At 50.6% G+C, this 14,924-nt stretch overlaps 5 protein-coding genes across 5 annotated transcripts; 2 read left to right on the top strand and 3 right to left on the bottom strand.

Moving 5' to 3' along the window:
• Positions 1-1,014: 1,014 nt before the first annotated feature.
• On the top strand, positions 1,015-2,258 carry N7446_012205 (purine-nucleoside phosphorylase; the record flags this gene model as incomplete). Its single annotated transcript, XM_058520947.1, has 2 exons — positions 1,015-1,137; positions 1,185-2,258. 2 exons carry the CDS (start codon positions 1,015-1,017, stop codon positions 2,256-2,258), a joined length of 1,197 nt encoding a protein of 398 aa, XP_058366313.1.
• Positions 2,259-2,712: 454 nt separating this feature from the next.
• Positions 2,713-3,825, bottom strand: N7446_012204 (uncharacterized protein; the record flags this gene model as incomplete). Its single annotated transcript, XM_058520946.1, has 3 exons — positions 2,713-2,881; positions 2,975-3,591; positions 3,787-3,825. The coding sequence occupies 3 exons, from the start codon at positions 3,823-3,825 to the stop codon at positions 2,713-2,715; spliced, it is 825 nt and encodes a 274-aa protein (XP_058366312.1).
• Positions 3,826-4,066: 241 nt separating this feature from the next.
• N7446_012203 (Glycerophosphodiester transporter GIT2) lies at positions 4,067-5,835 on the bottom strand (the record flags this gene model as incomplete). Its single annotated transcript, XM_058520945.1, has 6 exons — positions 4,067-4,162; positions 4,233-4,500; positions 4,565-4,875; positions 4,933-4,951; positions 5,011-5,609; positions 5,677-5,835. The coding sequence occupies 6 exons, from the start codon at positions 5,833-5,835 to the stop codon at positions 4,067-4,069; spliced, it is 1,452 nt and encodes a 483-aa protein (XP_058366311.1).
• A 2,698-nt stretch (positions 5,836-8,533) lies between these two features.
• On the bottom strand, positions 8,534-10,518 carry N7446_012202 (uncharacterized protein; the record flags this gene model as incomplete). Its single annotated transcript, XM_058520944.1, has 3 exons — positions 8,534-9,575; positions 9,627-10,110; positions 10,164-10,518. The coding sequence occupies 3 exons, from the start codon at positions 10,516-10,518 to the stop codon at positions 8,534-8,536; spliced, it is 1,881 nt and encodes a 626-aa protein (XP_058366310.1).
• Positions 10,519-11,049: 531 nt separating this feature from the next.
• On the top strand, positions 11,050-12,665 carry N7446_012201 (phosphoesterase-domain-containing protein; the record flags this gene model as incomplete). The annotated part of the gene is made up of 3 exons (XM_058520943.1): positions 11,050-11,318; positions 11,383-11,527; positions 11,611-12,665. Exons 1-3 carry the CDS (start codon positions 11,136-11,138, stop codon positions 12,663-12,665), a joined length of 1,383 nt encoding a protein of 460 aa, XP_058366309.1. The 5' UTR covers positions 11,050-11,135.
• Positions 12,666-14,924: the final 2,259 nt, after the last annotated feature.

Raw genomic sequence — 14,924 nt, 5'->3', positions numbered from 1 at the left:
AAGTGGTAGCCGCGTTAGACGTCGGCAAAATTTCTCCTTGAAGTGTTCAAGTGTTCCAGTGTGGTAGATAAACGGTAGACTTGTGTGCAAACTGGATGCAGTTGCTCCGCGGGCTTAGCTCACTGGAAATTGATGCACGTTCCGGGCAAAGTGCCAAGCGAGGAGTGACAGGAATGACAAGAAGTGACAGCATTGCTTGAGCTCTGTCTGTATGGTACGACAATTTCTTGCGTGTGGATTTCAGTATCCGGTTTCGTGCCAAAGCCTGGAGCGTCCTCTCGCCAGGGCTCTTCTCTTTGTGAGGGCTTGGCTGATGGAATTAGAAGTCTCAGGCTTCAAATGAAGCAACATTGTTTTGTTCGCTGGATCTCTGTGAGGCTATTGGTGTCCACGTGGTCTACAGTACATCTGCATCGAATAATTTAATGTTTCTCGGGTCGTAGCCAGCACAGCTACACCTGTTAATGAGAAACCTGACAGAGACCAGAGCATCAGGACTCAAAAAGAGCGACAAAAAGAAGAGAAAAGAAGAAAAGAAAAAGAGAAAGAGATCATACGGCCGGAACCATGGAACTGACCCTCCCCCTAGATCCCTTAATATCTGCAAATATTGGTCCATTTGCATTCAGGGCTGCCTATGTTCTGCTCTGTTCTGATATAGTCTCGGCAACCTCCGACTCGAATCTTCTAAACCTTGATACCGTGATAAGCACCCACGCAATTGGTCACCCTTTATCATATGGGTACCTGGATCTCGAACTAAGCAAATGGCGCCCCGTAAAAAAAAAAAAAAAAAAAAAAAAAAAAAGGCCAGTCGGAAACTCGGCGGTATTTTTCTCGTCGCGGTTTACGGTTTGGGTGTAGTTCTTATCTATACCGGTCCAAAGCTGCCCACTTATGGGCAAATGGTGTTTCACTAGCGCGAAAGGCACATTACAGTTTCTTCACGACTTGCTCATATAAAAGGGTGTGGTCGCAGGACAACTGAATCCAAGCCCAGCGACCAATTTACCCATGCATCTCCTTCAGACTTTAGCAGTCTCGTTCCTCCTTGGTAGCTCTCTATGCGGAGCTACCGGCACTACGCACAAGGCCTCTAAGAAGCCCATTGCGCCCAAGGTGTTCATCGTCTCCATGGTACGCGCCTCACTCGAGCTTTCCTTGGCATAGCTAACTTACTATAGTTTGAACCGGAAGCTGAAGCCTGGTGGGACATCCCGGAATTCGACCTGTTGGCCCACAACATCACTCTCCCTGGTCTGTCGCCTCTGTACCCGGATGTCCACTGCACCGAAGACTACGAGATCTGCCAACTGATCACTGGCGAGTCCGAAATCAATGCCGCGACCACGGTCACCTCCGTTGCCTTCTCCCCTCTCTTCGACCTCACTCGGACATACTTCTTCATTGCTGGTATTGCCGGTATCAGCCCCAAGATGGCCACCACTGGTTCAGTGACCTTTGCGCGGTACGCTATTCAGGTTGCGCTGCAGTATGAAATTGATATTCGGGAGCTCAACAGCAACTACTCGACCGGATATATCCCTCAAGGCGCGGACTACCCCGACCAGTATCCCACCAGCATCTATGGAACTGAAGTGTTCGAGGTCAACGCGGAGCTGCGCACGATTGCTGCCGACCTTGCGCGCAAGGCCAACCTTTCTGATTCGGCCGCCGCTCAGGCTTACCGCAAGTACTATGCGACCACCAATGGACAGTTCAAGGCCGCTACCTTGGGCCCGAGTGTTCTCGAGTGCGATGTTGCAACGTCGGATGTGTACTATAGCGGAAATATCCTTGGCTCGGCATTCGAAAACACTACCAAGATCTGGACAAACGGCACTGGTGAATATTGTTCCACCGCCCAGGAGGACAACGCAACCCTTGAAGCCCTTCTCCGCTCGTCGGCCCGCAAGCTGACTGACTTCTCCCGCATCATCGTGATGCGCACTGCATCTGACTTTGACCGCCCCTATCCCGGTTCATCGGCCGTCTACAACCTCCTCTACGCCGACCAAGGTGGCTTTGAACCCGCTATTGAGAACATCTACGTGGCTGGAATCAAGGTCATAGAGGGTATTCTCGACGGATGGCACAGTACCTTCTCCGCCGGAGTCGAGCCTACCAACTACATTGGCGATATCTTCGGTACTCTGGGTGGTACCCCGGACTTTGGACCAGGACGGAAGCAGGCTCTTGTCAACAGAGGCGCATACGAGAAGGGCAGCATCTCGCAGCACCTCAGTCGCCGCGGTTAAACGATTTCCGCTCTCGAAACAGCGTTAATATCCTGACCTTGCTAAAATGTAATCTTATATGTATTTATGATTGGACCAGAGAATAAATGTCAGGTCTATGCCTGTCGGGACATAGCGTCCCGTTCTTGGTGTACGCATTCTTGCGCGGAGCTGTGGCTCCGGTGTTGTGACCGCCGAGTGTCCGTGCATAGGATTAAGGGGTATCTTGGAACCTGAGATGACCGAGAAAACACACACATCTATTTTACATGAATCAAAATTGACTTTTGCTTTGGAAGCATAACCACTGTCCACTTAACTGTGTACACAGTACCTAGCTGGTGATACCAACAATGCCCCGATGGTTCTATAAAACGAGCAACGTTATTCGGTCTCCCAGCTATCTCTTCACATAAAATTGTGTATAGCTGACGAGTCTGTACTTTCATAGACCTCTGGTCCGTCACCTTGAGCGTCAATCTGAGCCCGAGAAGATATCAAGAGGGAAGGAATCTGCCAACGCTTGATATCCCGCGACATTGGGATGCAAATGATTACCCGAGTCATACTTCCCCAACAGCTGAGGCGGGGCTTGTGGATCTCTCAGCACTCGATCGAAGTCAAGCACTGCATCAAATATGCCACTATCCCGGATAAACACGTTGATATGTTGACGAGTCTTCTCACGCCCCGGAACCGAACAGGGTTGTTAATCAGAGGTATAGGGTGAGCCGAACGGGGTAATGGTAGCACCAAAAACAGGGATACATAAAGCATGTATCCGTGTCACGATCTGTTTATATGCTGCCACAAGTTGTTTGTCTATCTCGTCCTGTGAGACAGCATCGGTGCTCGCGACACCAGTATCTGTGATACCTTCGAAAATCGTGGCATACCGCACACCTGATTGCGCTAGCACGTCTCGGTCAATACGGCTGAGTACACTGGGACCAAGGCCATCCCGGAGAATGCGGTTTCCTCCAGCTGTTTCGTTGAGGGTCGCGATATTCGACGTTGAGTCATGTTTCTGCATTTTTTTCAGAAGCAAATCCGGCCAACTGTCTCGTTCAGTTATCCTAGAGACACATCCAAGCTTGGAAGCATTCATACCGATTGTTTGCATTTGCAGTGTGCTTCTCTGTCCATCGGTGATACTGTCTCCGATAATCACGAAGCCACTGGATCGAGAAGGTAGCCAAGCCTCGACTCCACTGATGAGATACCTAAAATATGTGAGAACTTGAATCAGTTCTGGGAAATGAGGCCTCACCAATGATCCGTTGTTTGAGCAGACGAGTCCGTAATATTTCGTCCACCCGTCCAATCCCCAATGGTCAAGTATGAGGTAGTCGTACTTTCTTTCCCGGGTGGCCGGTAATAGCAAACCCCTCCTGTCCGTTTTCAAGATAAATGCTGATCATGAGAATAGATTTAGCCTTTATGCAAACCACCCAACCATCCAAACCTCCCCCAAATTACGAGTCTCTCAGTTGGGACATAATGTATGTGCACAGGCAATGTGTCACAGCTGGCTTTTCTTTTCAGGCACCTCAACAATGCATCTAAGAATATTCCTTCCTTCATGCATTGTTACCTGATCTTTCACGTGATCTCATATCCCTAATCGTCTGAGACGATTCGTCTCAATCGTCACAACAGTACAGTAATTATCAAGGCAAATAATTGTCATAGTTACAGAGTTTCAATAGTGACTAAATATATTTAAAGTTTGTAGCACCTTCGTCCTAGCCTTACTATACCATCAACTGATTCAAACATCGGAGTATGGATAGTTTAGCTACCAGATGTCAATAGGACCTATTGCCATGCTATATTCCCTCGGTGCGCTGTCCAAGAGTAGAAGTATCATATCCATGGGCTCCCAGATATTCACGGAATTCGCGATCGTGCTTGGTGATAGTATCCTAACGAACACGTCAGTCACTGAGGCCAGTATACAATCCATCGAGTGTTGAGAGTCATGTGTAACCTCACCTGTCCGATATGGGGCAAGCCGAAGTAAGTTATAACCGATGCGAAAATGCAAAGAGAACTGGCAACAAAGAATGGATTCTGGCCAGCGGCAATCGGGTTAGGGTTGTCCTGGAGGAGAGGGAACATATAGGTGCCAACGAAGGCGCCAATTTTACCAATGGCGGCAGCGATAGCATAGTACTGGCCTCTGACAGCGGTTGCGCTAGACTTCGAAGCGATGAGGCCGATATTGTCGCCGGGGCCAAGTTCACCTAGAGAGAGGAAAATACTAGACTTGTCAGTCTTATCATTCCGTGGAGAAGCATACACGTGAGCACTGATGGTGAACTTACCCATAGACAACAACAAACCCAGCGACGTTCTTAGGAAGCGACAAGAATTCGTAGCAGCCAGACATGATAAAGCCAACCACGGCCTGAGCAGTCATGCCGAGAATCAAGCACATGCGCGGGCCAATCCAATCACTGACGAATGCGCCCAATAGCGAGCCAGGCAGATAGAAGAGGTTAACCACAACATTCCAGCCAAAAGTCTGCCACAGAGGAGCGCTGGTTCCGAGGATGTTTGCCAGCCAGACGGAGGAGTAGGTTCCAAAGGCAAAGACGGAGAAATCGTAGATGAACCATACGAGAGATACAACGAGCTGCTATTTGTTAGAGTCAAGGCGAACGGGTTCTATTATGGAGAGATGATCGCCTACTAGATTCTTCCAGTGATACCTACGATGGACGGATCGTTAGCGGATTGTTCTTCGTCAAAAGGCGAAGAGTTGACTTACTTGATGATCAGACCGTACGGGAACCTGTGCATGCGCTCTTGGTTGAACTCCTCGGGCTCTTGGAGTTTCAGACGGAGGTAGACCAGACTGAGTGGCGGAAGAACACCCAGACCCAGGGCAATGCGCCATGGGGCCTCGAGACGGTCCTCTCCAAAGATCAGAATAAGAACCATGGGCACGAACGCGGCCACAACGAAGCCAAAGTCGATGATGAGGTCGGTGAAAAAGATGAACCAACGGTTGCGATGGCCCTCCTTCAGTTCGCCTGTGCTTTCTGCCGCAGCAACAGAGCCTGCAGGGTATTCACCGCCGATACCAATACCCATCAAGAAACGATAGGCTGTCAGAGCAGCGAAGAGACCGGTCGGGCTCCCGTTAGCACCATACGATCCGGCGCTGAGCGCAGCAAAGAGAATGACCAGTACGGTAGACGCCATCAGAGACCACTTGCGTGACCAGTAGTCACTGGTAATACCGAAGAACAGCATGCCGACTACCTCGCCAACAAAGACGAGGGAGGAGACATTGCGGAGCGCGGGCGAATTCTTGTAGCTGTCGGGATAAATTCGGGACAACATGGTATTGACAGATCCAATAACCTGTGACGATGAGCTGTCAGATTCTTTCTCCCAGCAACGGGTCTCAAGAGGTTTCAGTGCAACATACGCCATTGAGATAACCATCGGAAAAGAGACCAGCACCGCAAGCAATGACGGGCCAGCTCCGTTCCCAGCGAGACTTGGGCACAGCATCGAGAGGTACCTGAAGCTCCTCGTGGGTCAGGTCGGCGACCTTTTCAGTCTTTTCGGCATCGGTAGCAGCCATGTTGCGTATCAAGTTCGGATAGAAACACCGCTAGCGACGTCAAAAACCAGACAACTCGAGAAGGACCTTCATAACATTTAGGAGCCAGGTCATCTTTAAATACGCTCGAATGACCCATGGTTGCACCAACGCCACAGAAACCAATATTGACCCAAAGTAGATCAGCAGATAGTACAAAAGTGAGCGATATTACAAAAAATGTCAAAATTGGGGCGTCTCACCAGTATGACCTAGGTAGCGCCCACGCTGGGATGGGAATAGGGGTCTATGAGTTTTGCTTCGAGGTACTATCAATACCTACTGATGGAGCACTTTGGTGCTGTATTCTCCGCCGAATTACCAACGGAGCGATTCGCTGGAAAGTAATGTGGCGCCCATCCTAACTGGACTTCCCTGGTAGGACAAATTAATGGGTCGTAGGGTTTCCGTATATGCTAGTACTGAGGGAAACAATTGAATGAGTTGATTGAAGAACTATCCTGGAGACCGCTGTTGAGAGCGTCTCATAGCCTAAGAGGCTAGTAAGGCTAGTATTGCGTGTTACAACGCAGGTATTCCGAGTTGACCCGGTTTATCATTCAAAAACATATGGAGGAATGGGTTGTCGCTGAGTCAGCCAGTTCTTAGTGGTAATATCTCTCAGCTCGACACAAATCAAACCCTCACTACCTGGTACTCAGGTTCCAATCGGTAATCTGAAGTTGCCCGAGGCACGGCCACTAAAAGGGTATAGACGCTTGAGACAGTCTACTTCGTTGTACACGTGCGTTATCTCAAACGTTTAGTGGCAGCCGAATCAATGGACCGGGTTTCTCGCCCTCAAGCTTCTCCAGCCACCGCGGTCCCAGACCCCCAGGAGGCCCACAAGATTGATACCGATGGCATTTCGATCCATTCTCAGTAGCAACCCGGGTAAACGTGAAGGTAGAAGTGAAGGTAGAAGTGAAGGTAGAAGTGTCTAGGTGACAAGGATAGGCCACGTGGGTCCCCGCCTATGAAACGAACGCCGTTGCATGTCCCCCAGACCGTGCGCTACTACGCCCATCCGTTAATGACGCGAGATTCACGTATCCGACGGCACTAGTCAAACGCACACTGCATGCGGTGATACCCCGACAAAGAATCCATGTACCTCCGTATTTCACGGCGGAGTAAAGAGCGAGATTCCCAGACTCGGAACCCCTCGGGGAGGGGAGGCCCGGAACAACCCAGAGAAGAGGCAAGGAAAGTGTGGGAGATAAGCTTTTTGTTGAGAAAAGCTTCTGCGTAACCAAGAAAAGTCGCACACAACAAAGTTTCCTTGTGACAAGACCCGACTATTTAGAGCATTTATACAGTCGAGAGTACCTTCCCAATTGGCATTTTGGCTTCTCAAAATCCCTCCTTCCAGGGTCAAGTTGGCGTCCCAGGAACGCACGTTGGTTGTGTCAGAGATCGAGCATATATAGTAGCTTGCGTGTTTGGTCGCTGACCAAACATTGTGCCTTTTTGGCCAGATGGCGTAGTGGTAAACCCAAGCATCCATGAACCGTCACAGGTTGCCGCTTGCCGCGGCCAGCCTGGGCAAGCCCCGACCAGGCGGACTGGCGGAGTAATACTTAGAAAATAGACACTATTTGATTTTGGTTGCTGAAATTGATAATTCCCATTAGACTATTAAGAAAAAAATAGATTAACAGAGAAGTTAGGGAAGAGAACAGTGAGTTAGCTGAGGGACCCAAAAGCGTAGCCGTGAGGGTGGGGTAAGCCATAGATAGTGCAAGAATTATTTCCGATGTTGTGGCTTCGTTCCTGAGCACCCTATGACTCATATCACAACAGTGACGAGACGTGGGTTGGGTTTTGGCGGCTGTCTCTGGGTGGGCGGCGACGCTTGATCCAGGGCTCGGTGGTTCGCTTGGACCGCTAGCTGACCATAGGTGTGCTCTGTGGCAGTTTGCCCCTGTGTCGATCTTTGGACCTGTTCCAGTTCTCTGCAGATCTTGGTGACCTATTCTTCAAGCGTGGTCCTGTGTGCAGGTCTTCACGAGCTTGCTGCGCAGCCTTCCAGCTCTGCAGCTCTTCAGTCAGCTGCGCCTCTATCTGTTCAGATGGTTCTGGTAAGCTGTTTGCACTTGGGCTAGTAGTCCTGCGAGTGCTTTGCTCGTGTCCAAAATACCTGTGTCCAAGCTTGGCCGTTCGCACCTCGTGGCTTGGTTATGGGGTCAGTTCATGTTCTGGTTCTGTCAGAGGCATCCACAGGTCGATTAGAGGGGCTGGGAGTGCCTCAGAGAGCAGCTGCGTTGGGGTGTCCAGGCCGCTGCACGGTGAGGAGCTGCGGTGGGGGTGTCCAAACGCGTGCAATTCACCACCACCACGAGGTTCCAGGACCTCCACGGTGGTTCTGAGTGGCGGAAATGCCTCTATCTGTTGGTCGACTTGTAAAGATTACATGTTTTCAGTGGGCACAGATTTTGATGTTCTCTCACTCTTTATAAGACTACAGGAGCTTCAACCAATTAGTTGCAGGGAAGAGGCAGTTCTTGTAGACGATTCTACAAGCGCTCGTGGCCCATTGGACTGACATTGAACAGCTATGGCTTCCAAGAATTCGAGTTATTTTCAAGCCCGTCGTGTTAAGCCTGTCCATTAAGCGACAACAAATTTAACAAAGTTCACAATGTACAGCCTCTCAGGGCAAGTGCTATATGTAAGAATATCATGCATTACATAGATCCAAAACATCATCAGGTAGCGTCCAATCTTTCATCAAATCATCCCGTGTCTGGAGCTGCATCAGCAGGCCCGCTGCCACATGCCAAGCGATGTGACAGTGCAACGCCCACAGGCCAGGGTTGTCCGCTTGTATTCTGATCAATGTCCAGCCATAGGCGTCGACCATTACCGTGTCGCGGCGCATTGGATTAGTCTGGTTCAGTGTGTGATACCTCGAATAATCGAAGTATTGTGAGTTAGAACTTGCCATGACCCAGAAGTCGTACCCGTGCAGATGAAACGGGTGCGAACCGTCATCGAAATTCTGGAGCAAAATGTCAACGACTCGGTTTTCCGGGATGTCGAGAATAAATTGGTTAGTTAAACCGTATGATGGCGCCGGCCCTGTCCGATTGTAGGTGCTGTTGCTAGCACGAAGGTGAGGCAGGATACGGTTGAGTGTTGGCACCTCAGATTCTTTCCAAGTCGTGCCATTGATATAAGCCAAGTCTATAGCATAGTCCCTGCTCTGGAATCCAAATTGTATAACGAAAAATTCTTCCGCCGCGGGTGCTTCCTGTCCGACAGACGGCAGGCGTAGCGAGGAGTCCAAGTCTTCACACAGCGGATCGTAAACGAAGCTCTGTGAGACAGAACCTGATCCTGGAATAACTGTGCTATTGTCATACGCCAGAATAGCATAAGCTGTACTATTAAGCACGTCATTCGTAGTGGCGAAACAGTTTGTCTCCATTTCGGCGCGCATCCAGTAATTCGTGACGGGCTGATTAGCTTCGACAATAAATGAATAGCGCTGCGCAGGAGCAATCTTCAATGACTTCCGTGGCAGCGGCTCGACCATCGTGCTGTCCCCCTCGATGATTGTCACGGTGTGGTTGTCAATCGCATATTCAAATGTGGCAAAACCTCCCATGTTGATCAGTCGAAATCGCGTCTTCGTGTTCTGCTGAACAGAAAGAAGAGCCCGAGTGGAGTTGTCGTAACAGGTATAGCCACTGTTGGGGCCATAGGAGGAGCAATTGAAGCTATTTTCAGTCAGCAAGAGAGGACGACATCCGGCAGATCATAGGACATACTAATTTGTTCCTTGAATGAGCCCATTGTCTGGCACAGGTTCCGCGTTTTCATTTTCAGGCGCTAGGTAGGTGGGCAACAATGCGGAACTGAGATCATGATAATAGTCCTGTAGAATAATGATCTGATCGCTGGTGTACCCATACCGTTTCTGATACTCGACTTCCTCTGGTGCATGGATGATAAGGGGTCCAAAGAGACCGTCCATGCGCTGAGTGTCCTTGTGAGAGTGCCACCAGAACGTGCCATATTGGTTTTCCACAGTGAAGTTGTATAGAAAGCTGCGCCCTGTAGGAATAGGACACTGAGTGATACCAGCAGTACCATCCATCCAATTGGTACCATTTTGGTACAGTCCGTGCCAATGGATGGTTGTCGAGTTGGACATTTCATTTGTCACATTTATCAACAGCCTGTCACCGCGATTGCATCTGATCATTGGCCCTGGGTATTTTCCGTTGACTACCAGGACTTTACGTAGAACTCCTGAACTTGACGTTAGCGTTTGCTGAGCCTTAACTACACTCACTCCCACTTACCATCTGGAAACGCGTCGATCTCCGACACCGTGAAATTGTATGACCGTGTTGTTGGAGAGGCACTGTAATCCCAGCCCTTCATGTTCAGCACATACTCCGACGGAGACTGGCGCCATGACTCGTTTCCCAGCGGCAAGTTATAATCAAGCGACGAAGCTGAGCTCGCTGAAGCCAAAGTCGAGGTTGAATTATGGTGCCTCAAGCCAAGACCCAGGCCCAAACCCAAGGCCAGGGCTAATACAACGAATAGGCCAATGCTGGCCGACGCGAGAACCACTGGTCCTCCCCGCCCGGAGGGGCTGGAAGTCTTTCCTGAAGCCGTGGTGGGAAACTCATCCTCCAGTTGATAATTCATCAGAGCTGTATCGAATCCTCGTAACAATTACCGGATGCTTCTTCGTATAAGAATCCCAAACCCAATTTGCAATCGGCTGAGAATGAAACCCCCGTGGATGGACAGTTGGATGTGCTCGCACCAACCGACGGAACAAATCAAGATGCGCCCTCTGGCCATGTGCAAGAGTCAGAGCACGTGGGATAAGCCGGTTAGCCGTAGAATTTGGAGCGAGTCAATGGCGATTGGCCGATAAAGAGTGCGCTGAGCCGAGTCAAGAAAGCTTGACGAAAGCTTAGCCCCGCCCTAGCCGGAACAGGAGATTAGAGAGTGCCAGAAAGGGTTAGAGTGTGCTCTAGGTAGTCTAGGGCTTCTGCGGTTTAGCCTCTCCCATTTGTTTTGGACTGTCCCCACCAACCGTGGTGCATACATTTCCAACGCCTCCACCCCTTGCCAAACCCTGCCGAGACACCGTAGGAACGTGCTGTCGTTCTGACGTACTGACTCGCTGCGGGATCGTCCAATGCACTCGGCCCCGGGGAAGGAGTATAAAGAGCACCAATCTTGCACTCTTGCTAGGAACCAGCCACTTTCTACTCTACCTCGCTCGGTCGGAATACCGTTCAACCTCGCCCTTCATGGCCTCTGTTGCTGCTCTTTTCGCATTGGCCGGTTATGCTGCTGGTGCCACCATCACCACCAGCGAGCCTGCCGTTGCCGCCATTGGAACCGCCCAAGCGACCACGGTCCCCCAGGTTTGGACCTCTAACGTCACAGGCAAGGCCTTTGACCGCTTCTACCAGATCTGGCTGGAGAATGTCGTATGTATCGATTGCCTTCCCTGTCGTTAACTTGACTTCGTCTCGGGATACTTACTTCCCCCAGGACTACAGTGCTGCTGCCGGTGACGACGACCAGCAGTGGCTGGCCAGCAATGGTATCTCGCTAACCAACTACTATGGTGTTGGTCACCCCTCCGAACCCAACTACTGCGCTGCTGCCAGTGGAGACAACTACGGCATGGATAATGGTGAGTCAAACTATCTCTTGGAAGCCAACCACGCGACAGGCGTGCATGTCCTTGCCGATCAGGAACTAACTTCTGACTTGCAGACGACTTCCACATCATTCCCTCCAATGTGTCGACCGTGGCCGACCTGTTGAACATCAAGGGGATCTCATGGGGCGAGTATCAACAGGCCCAGCCTTACGCTGGCTTCCAGGGCTACAACTACTCCAACCAGAAGACCTATGCCAACGACTACGTGCGCAAACATAACCCCCTAGTTCTTTTCGACCAGATCTCCAGCAATGATACTGCTCTGCACCTGATCAAGAACTTCACCGACTTCTACGAAGACCTCGACAAGAAGCAGCTCCCCCAGTGGGCCTTCATCACCCCCAACATGACCAACGATGCCCACGATACCAACGTCACCTTCGGCTCTGACTGGCTGCGCGGCTTCGTCACGGAACTTATGAACAACACCTACTTCTGGGACAACACCCTACTGCTCCTGACCTTCGATGAGTCTGAGACCTATACCCTCCACAACCGCATTTTCAGCATCCTGCTAGGCGGTGCGGTCCCCAAGGACCTGGTCGGCACCATGGACGATACCGTCTACACCCACTACTCCAGCATTGCCTCCGTCGAGGCCAACTGGGGTCTGCCTTCTCTTGGTCGATGGGACTGTGGTGCTAACCTGTTCAAGCCCGTCGCCGAGGCGGTCGGGTATATTAACTGGGATGTCGATACCACGAACCTGTATATCAACGAGTCGCTACCCGGTCCCCTTGCCCAGGGGACTTACTCTAAGTACCGGTCGAACTGGCCCGTGCCCGCCACCGAATACTCTTGCTCTGCCGGCCACGGTATCCTCCAGTCCGTGATCGACACTTATAAGGGCCGTACCCCTACTTACAACTACACGGCGCCCTTCCCCTACGATGCCGCCTACGGCCTGGACGCTGGTGTCACTTACTCCCGTAACGGCAAGACCTACATCTCTGGTGTCAACACCACCGCTACCGCGGGTTATGACAAGTCCACAAACACCGTCAGCTCTGCCGCTGCTTCCTCAAGCACCGGTGCTGCCTCCGCTCTGGCTATCCCAGCTGCTGGTTTCCTGGCTGCCGTTTCCAGTGCTATTCTCAAATTCCTGTAAGTTAAACCCGTCTGTAGGACTGGCGTATGGTTCATATGATTTTGTAATTACGTTTAGTTAGGAGGCTACTCAGATCGGTAGGTAACAACTTCAAGAAATGCAGTGATGGTGTTGTTTATTCCTTCCTATCTCTTTTTTCATCTATTTCGTGGGCAATCCTGGGTTATTCCACAACCGGTGATAAGTAAATGGGGGCGTGTTATACCATGCGGTGGTTCCATTCACGACGTGATAGGTCTGCCAAAAGTTGCTACAGGACGAACGGCTGTAGCACAGCTGGTCTTGGTTGGAGTACCAGGAAGTGAAGTTACTCGTGACGGATATATCCAACTGCCCCTGCTGTGTCACTGAACGATTAAGTAGCCGTCGGAGATATTTCATGCCAGAACCGAGTCAGTGAATTGGGTGACACCAAAACCTCCATTGCAATCAGGCTCTGTCCAGGCAACGAGTTGAAGTGGGGTAGAAAGCATCTAAAGCTCGTCAGCGAAGCTGTGAGAAGGAATATTTAATTTACTACGTTCATGGCTGAACACTAAGTTCAGGTCCCGGCGCAGCCGCTACAGCGGTAGCTATAGCTAAAGTGAGCATTGCGGCTAGTACCATGGGTTGCATGCTTAACAAACGAGGACCTGTGAACGACCAGGTTAGCGGGCTGCCAGCTTTATATCGGTACGGTAATGACATCAATGAGGGCAATGACCGGTCTGTCGGTCGATCGGTGAACAGGGACCTCGAGTCCCTCAAATAATTGTACCTACTTCTTTCCAGCGGGCAAAGAAGCTGAGGACCGATAGTACAGAATTTCGGTTGGCTGATGGAAGATTATAATCAGTTATCCTACGTGTTCTGGCGCTTTTGTGAGCCTCAAAAAGTTGTGGTCCAACCGGGTTTCCAACCGGCCGATAACAAGCAAAGCCGAGCTGAACGGTGTCGTTTGCATATTGTGGAAAGACATTGTTCACTTCCAGGTCAAAATATAGCTTCACGCTTAACCACCTATACATGCATTTTTGTGTTCCAAGGATGTAATATGATTCGCGTGCGATCAATAATATCGCTTGAGGTAAAGCGGAAATGCTTCCATGGGCCAATGATGTCTACCTCGCTCTACATTCTCCCGTATACTTTATAACCAGTGCCATTTGGGGCTTACTTACTTCTGAAAGCCTTCAATCGATCTCTGGGCGCACATGAATATGAATTGGTTGATTGGCACTAAACTGTGGATAGATGCAAGGTATGAGGAGCTCACGATCTATTTGTTTCAGATAATGATAATGTGCCAATTAAACAGATCCAAGAGATGTTTTCATCCCTCAAAATCTTCCCGAAAAGTAGGCAGCTCTGTGCCTCCTGTGGAGTGTGCTGAATCTACAGGACGAAATGCACACACCAGCCTACCCGAGATCGGCACACTTCGCTGCCAGCTTTGCCATGGCCCTCGATCGTCTTTCTATCATGTCAAGCACCGAGGAGATCCATTAATGTTCCCTCGAGAAGGGATCTGCTCAAGAAGGCGGACCGGCTGTGCGGCGAACAAGGCCAGGCTCCAAACTTTCTATGGTGCCCTCCCTGTGATACATGAACTGCCGGCGGAAGATACAGTTACCAATGAGCTGAAAATTCAACCATTGTGCTGAGACCGCGTCAATCGAAGAGGCCTCCACTAGAGGCAGGCACAGCGGATTCGACGCGCGGCGGATTTGACTGAGGCGGTGAAACCAACCTATGCTATTAGGGCGCAGAATGACGCTGGTAGAAGTTCATAGTTCGGTGACTGGGATCGTAGGCTTTCAGCGCCCCTGTGCCAATCTATTTTCCACCCACTTCGAGTGGTTGCTCATTTCGACTTTTCCAGTTTGCGTATCGTTTTCTTTGGGCAATGGATACTGTAGCTTTCGGCTGTCCGTTGGAAATCGTCGTACTTGGTGGATAAGCTTATCCTCCCCTGCCCCTGAGACTTGGTGTGCTGGAGCCTGGCAGTCTACTGCAGACTTGACGCTGCCAGAAAAATCTTCATCACCATCCGGTGCAGGGCTCATATCGGGGTCGAGAACGATCAGCTGGAGATTCCTCCCTGCGTGTGGCTGTACAGCTTTCGTCACAGCCTCACTTATTGACGGACCTGCACATACTGTATGTGCTGTTAGCATGGTAGCCGCAATGTTGCGCCTTTTCAACGAGCGATGATGGTAGGATGTTGGACTGGGGACACTCACCCGCTACAGCCATAGCTCCGCATCGGTTATCGAGATG

Source organism: Penicillium canescens, assembly GCF_028828765.1.
Source record: "Penicillium canescens strain IBT 15451 chromosome Unknown utg000010l_segment0_segment0, whole genome shotgun sequence".
NCBI lineage: Eukaryota > Fungi > Ascomycota > Eurotiomycetes > Eurotiales > Aspergillaceae > Penicillium > Penicillium canescens.
The sequence above is the reverse complement of the archived record's forward strand: the minus strand, read 5'-3'. Positions and strand labels throughout refer to the sequence as shown.